Source organism: Saccopteryx bilineata, chromosome 3 (assembly GCF_036850765.1).
Source record: "Saccopteryx bilineata isolate mSacBil1 chromosome 3, mSacBil1_pri_phased_curated, whole genome shotgun sequence".
Classification (NCBI taxonomy): domain Eukaryota; kingdom Metazoa; phylum Chordata; class Mammalia; order Chiroptera; family Emballonuridae; genus Saccopteryx; species Saccopteryx bilineata.
Genome location: NC_089492.1, coordinates 278,673,750 through 278,680,089, shown reverse-complemented (window position 1 = coordinate 278,680,089; position 6,340 = coordinate 278,673,750). Strand labels below are relative to the sequence as shown.

The window sequence follows — 6,340 nt, the reverse complement described above, 5'->3', positions numbered from 1 at the left end:
AGCGAGTGAGACAGAAACATTGATCTGTTTCTGTACTTGCCCTGACTAGGAATCGAACCTATAACCTTTGTGTAATGGAATGATGTTCTAACCAACCAATCTATTTGGCCAGGGTAGCAGCCTCACTTTTTCTTATTCTATACTGGAATCTAGATTAACTCATAATGACCTTGTAATACCACCTTATAATTAAGTACAGGTTATCAAGAAGACCTTTAATAATTTCACATGTGAGTCTGTAAATGGTACTTAAAATTATTAAACAGCAGTATATTATATTATTCTATATACAGTTATATACAATTCTTATTCTGGATCTTGTTAAAACATGAAAAAATGCTGTGTCAGAGAAAAAATATATTGAATACACTTCTGTACAGAGGTTGTAAATGGTTAAAAAGAATTCTAAAGAAGAATATTTTATAACAGAAATATTATGTGAAACTCAAATTTTTCTTAAATATTTTTAAATTTTGTATTTTGTACTTAAGTGAGAAACGAGGAAGCAGAGAAACAGATTCCTGTATGTGTCTGATAGGGATCCACCTGGTGAGCCCACTAGGGGCCAATGCTCTGCCCATCTGGGGCTGTTTCTCCCTTGCAACTGGAGCCATTTTTTTGTGCCTGAGGTGAGGCCATGGAGCCATCCTCAGCGCCCAGGGCCAACTTGCTCCAATAGAGCCTTGGCTGCAAGAGGGGAAGCAAAAGATAGAGAGAAGGGAGAGGGGGAAGAGTGGAGAAGCAGATGGTTGCTTCTGCTGTGTGCCCTGACTAGGAATCGAACCCAGGACATCTACATGTTGGGCCAATGCTCTACCGCTGAGCCAACCAAACAGGACAAAATTCAAATTTCAATGTCCATCATTAAACACCCTAAAATCAACAAAAATAGATAAGCTATTGAATATTAAAAGAAAATGTATTACTTGGAAAGTTACCTACTACCTGGAAAAAGCAGAATAAAACTTGTTCCATGAATAACTATAATTCAGAGAACGCAGAGAATCAACTAAGGCATCTGAGGCACATTGTTAAAAGAGATACTTTCTGCCTGACCAGGTGGTGGTGCAGTGGGGACAGAGAGTTTGACTGAGACACAGAGGACGCAGGTTAGAAATCCCTAGGTCGCTGGCATGAACGTGAGCTCATCTGGTTTGAGCAAGGATCACCAGCTTAAGCTCAACGTTACTGGCTTAAGCAAGGTGTCACTCGGTCTGCGGTACCCCCCCCCCCCCCCCCCCCCCCCCGTCAAGGCACATATAAGAAAGCAATCAATGAACAACAACTAAGGAGCCGAAACAAAGAATTTGATGCTTCTCATTTCTTTCCCTTCCTGTCTGTCTGTCCCTCGCTGTCCTGTCACACACAAAAAAGAATACTATACAAGAGAATCCACAAAAATAGTGCATTAAATATTTATGATGGTTATTTTGCTGTCAGTAGGATGAAACTCTATTAAACTGGTTTGTAAGTGTCTAACGTTTCCGAAATTGTTTATTCAGAAAATCAGATTGAAAAAAGAAAGTACCTTACTGGCTGGATTGTCAATACTGAGCCTTTTATAGGATATTGTTAAAAAATTTAATTAACAAAACTGCCTGTTACTGCACGAGTTGTTTTAAGTACTAAAAAAAATCAGATTTACAACTACATACAATACATATGCAATGAATGATGAAATATCATAAAACTTTTAAACAAATTTTAAGATGTTTTGACTAGCAATTTTAAGAGGAAACATCTTTCATGTTATTTTTCTAGGCTACAATTTAAAGAATTTGATAAAATATTTGCAATAATGAACAATCAAATAAGTAAATTTAAAATATGTCAATACCTAAAACACATTCTTTAAAAGGCTGAATTCCTAACCTCTATCGAGAGCTTGATGATCAGTGAAAAGGAAGACAATGACAACCAATATATTTTTAAAGAACTCCAGTAATGTTCAATTTTATGAAAGGGATTAGTATTTCTGAAAAAAGCCTGTCTGCAAATGACCAGATATCTTTTTTTTTTTTGAGAGAGAGGCAACGAGAAAAAGACAGGAACATTGAGCTGTTCCTATCTGTGCCCTTACCAGGGAATCAAACCAGCAACCTCTGAGCTCTGGGATGATGTTCCAACCAACTGAGTTATCTGGCCAGGGCTTAACTTTTTAAAAAAATTTATTGATTGATATTTTTAGAGAGACAGAAAGAGGAAGGGACAGAGAGGGGAAGGGGAAGGGAAGCATTCATTTGTTGTTTCACTCAGTCGTGCATTCACTGGTCACTTTCTGTGGGTGCCCTGACCAGCGATCAGACCTGCAACCTTGTTGTTTCAGGACGATACTCCGAACAGACTGAGCTAATTAGTCAGGATTGACAAAATATCTATTTTTTTTTTGTATTTCTCTGAAGCTGGAAACGGGGAGAGACAGTCAGACAGACTCCTGCATGCGCCCGACCAGGATCCACCCGGCACGCCCACCAGGGGGCGACGCTCTGCCCACCAGGGGGCGATGCTCTGCCCCTCCGGGGCATCGCTCTGTTGCGACCAGAGCCACTCTAGCGCCCGGGGCAGAGGCCAAGGAGCCATCCCCAGCGCCTGGGCCATTTTTGCTCCAATGGAGCCTCGGCTGCAGGAGGGGAAGAGAGAGACAGAGAGGAAGGAGAGGGGGAGGTGTGGAGAAGCAGATGGGTGCTTCTCCTGTATGCCCTGGCCGGGAATCGAACCCAGGATTTCTGCATGCCAGGCCGACGCTCTACCACTGAGGCAACCAGCCAGGGCCTGACTAAATATCTTTTTATTATACTTTTAAAGTATCAAGTTAAGAAAAAAGTGATTGGTTCAAGCTGACTCAAAACAGTTCTAATGTATGAAGAATAACAATCTAAAACATGTTTTAGCAAACTATAGCTCATAGGCCAGATCCGACTCTTCACCTGTTCTCCTATAGTGTCAAAGGAAAGGATGATTTTTACACTTGTAATGGTTGGAAAAAATTCTGAATATTATTATATGACACATGAATATTACATGTAATTTCAATGTCCCTCAATAAAGTATTATAAAATGCAGCCACACCAATTTGTTTGTTTTTGTTTTTTTAGCAAGACCCAGAGATAGATAGGAAGGGACAGAGATGAGAAGCATCAACTTGTAGTTGAGGTACTTTAGTTGTTCATTCATTGCTTCTCATATATGCCTTGACCAGGGGACTCCAGGTGACCCAGTGACTCTTCGCTCAAGCCAGCAACCTTGGACTTCAAGCCAGTGACTTTTGGTTGCTAGATAGCGACCATGGGGTCATGTCAATGATTCCAAACTCAAGCCAGTGATCCCGTGCTCAAGCCAGACGAGCCCACGCTCAAGCTGGCAACCTCAGGGTTTCAAACCTGGGACCTCAGCATCCCAGGCCGACGCCCTATCCACTGAGCCACACTGATTTGTTTATACATTGACTAAGGCTGCTTTTGGGTTTCACAGAAGAGTTGAGAAACTGTGGCAGGAATCACACAGTCCACAAGGCCTAAACTACTACTACATGAACCATTACAGGAAAAGTGTATCAACCCTGACCTAAGGCAGAAGGTGACTTTTGGAAGGCACAGGAAAAGTGGTTTGCCCATTTAATTTTCAGTAATGCTTAAAAATCTGGCCATAAGTCAAAGAAACATGAAGTATAGTAAGAGAAAGCTAATATAAAACATCTAATTCTAAAGAGCAACCAGTGTGAAGGGAATATAAGTGATTCCACTGCTTCTAGAAGGTATTTTACTCTCTGTAAAAGCAACATTTTCTTTTCAGCCACAAAAAGTGTAACGATTTGCACTTCTATAACTTTCTGCCAATTCTTACCTACAACAACACAATAAAATCACATCTATGAGACATTTTTTGTGGTTGCTATGGGACTAACTGTGACATCAACATAGCATCATGAAGAGCAATGGCAGGACAGGGAGAAGGAACAAAGGGGTACTGTGAGCTGCGAGAAGAGGGTAAGAACTATAACTAGACAGAAAATCCTAATGAAACAAATATACTTAAGAGTTATTTTAAAATAATTTGTACACTTAATATTATTTTAAAAGTTCTATAAAATTTTTAATAAGATACAAGAAAGTTCAAAAAGAAAAAAAATTATATGTATTACTCTTCATTTATAAGCTTTATAATGTAACACTAGGACATTGAGATCTCAGACTAACAAATTGTTAGAGCACTCTTTAGGACTAAAATCTGCCCTGGCTTCTTCTTCACATCATCTGGATGTGAGGTGCTGTAACAAAATCTGGTGTGGCTTATATCTAACAAACAAACTGAATGTGAAAAGTCATCCTACTGAGATGCATTTAAAAGATGACCAATTCAGCCTGACCGGTGGTGGTGCAGTAGATAGAGTGTCGATTTGGGACACTGAGGTCCCAGTTTTGAAACCCCAAGGTTGCCAGATTGAGCGTGCAGTTGCCGTGTGGATCATCACATGATCCCAAGATTGCTGGCACGGTTTAAGTAACCCCTCTGCCCTGGTCAAGGCATGTATGAGAAGCAATCAATGAACAACTAAAGTGCTACAACTACAAGTTGATGCTTCTCATCTCTCTCCCTCCCTGTCTCTCTCAAAAACTGAAAAGAAAAAAAAAAAGAAATTCAAAATGAATTTCCATAAAATGAATCTGATGATTTCTATCACCATTGGTAGTGCATATTTCAAAAAACTCTCTCCATTTTCTTTACTGGATTAGTCTTTCCATCTGGTGAATATAAAGAAAAACTCAACTGAGGGACAAAGGGGTTAACCAAAAATTTAAAAGAAACATATTTTTGCAATTTTAGAAGAGGTATTTTGAAAAGACAAGAATTTGATGAAATTGAACATGCTATTGAAAATCTCTTTCTGTAAATGGACTTTTTCAAAAGGCAGATTTTGAGCTAGATATATCAACTTTTGACTGGAAAACAGTATCTCAAGAAGAGATGCAAACTTACACCTGTCTTAGGAAATGGACCATTGTGCTGAACATAGGCTAAAGAGATTTACTGTTTCCTCTTACCTCCAATTCTGCTTCTAACACCTCTTCCGTGGCTCGGGTCCGATCTTTTGGTTTCTTCCACATCTTTGGTGCAGTTATAGCTGTCTGAGCTGGAATACAAGATCAGGCTGCCATTACTTCTCAGTGCGATGTTATATTTGGATATATCAGGTCTAAATAATACTTGGATTCAAATTTAGCAGAAGAGGGCTTTCACCCATACTGAGGAGAAAGATGAATGATAAAGTAAACATATTACTGTGGCCCAGAGATTGCAATGGTAAATATCTTGGGCACAAATTATTCTCTTCAGCTCATGCAGCCTTCCAACCAGTGACCTGGGTTCCTCCAACTTCATGATTAGGACATACCTAAGCACATTATTTCAGTGAATGGTGATTATGTACAGTGTGTCCGTAAAGTCATGGTACACTTTTGACCGGTCACAGGAAAGCAACAAAAGACAATAGAAATGTGAAATCTACACCAAATAAAAGGAAAAACCTCCCAGTTTCTGTAGGATGATGTGGCAGCACGTGTACATGCGCAGATGATGACGTAACACCGTGTATACAGCGGAGCAGCCCACGGCCAGGCCAGTAGAGATGTGGATGGTACAGAGGAAAGTTCAGTGTGTTCTATGGCTCGCTGAAATCGAATCCGTGACCAAAGTACAACATGAATATTGGCGCGTTTATAACGAAGTGCCACCACATAGGAATAAAATTACTCGGTGGGATAAGCAGTTGAAGGAAACCGGCAGTTTGATGGAGAAACCCGTTCTGGTAGGCCATCAGTCATTGACAAGTCTGTAGAGGCTATACAGGATAGCTACCTAAGGAGCCCTAAAAAAACCTGTGCGTGAGCCCACATAGAACTACACTGAATAGGTATGAAACTGGGAGAGTTTTCCTTTTATTTGGTGCAGATTTCACATTTCTATCGTCTTTTGTTGCTTTCCTGTGACCGGTCAAAAGTGCACCATGACTTTACGGACACACTGTATATAGGAAACTAGCCTATCGGCCAATTTTAAACATGGGTTTGCTTCTACTGCTCATCAATAATATGATGAACTTAAGCAAGTCATACTTCTCAGGCCCCTGCATATTCAATTATAAAGTGAAAAAGTGAGATTAGATGAAGGTCCCTTTGAGGTACAAAAAGTATTAAATCTCTGATTCTGTTTTATAAAAGCTTTCTAGACAAAAGGATACTTAAAGATTTCTTTTGACAGACAACACATCTATAACATTCAGTTCTTGTTTCGGATAAATACTGCTAGATTAACCTTTTATACTGCTGGGGTGAAAATTAAG

General features: G+C 39.7%; 1 protein-coding gene across 23 annotated transcripts in view; it reads right to left on the bottom strand.

Annotated features, from left to right (window-relative positions):
* Positions 1-6,340, bottom strand: part of EIF4G3 (eukaryotic translation initiation factor 4 gamma 3) — a 345,052-nt gene that overhangs the window by 103,000 nt on the left and 235,712 nt on the right. For all 23 annotated transcript variants that reach the window (XM_066270225.1, XM_066270224.1, XM_066270204.1 and 20 more), the window contains one exon: positions 5,043-5,131. In XM_066270225.1, the coding sequence (XP_066126322.1) occupies positions 5,043-5,131 (89 nt within the window). The remainder of the gene's footprint in view (positions 1-5,042; positions 5,132-6,340) is intronic.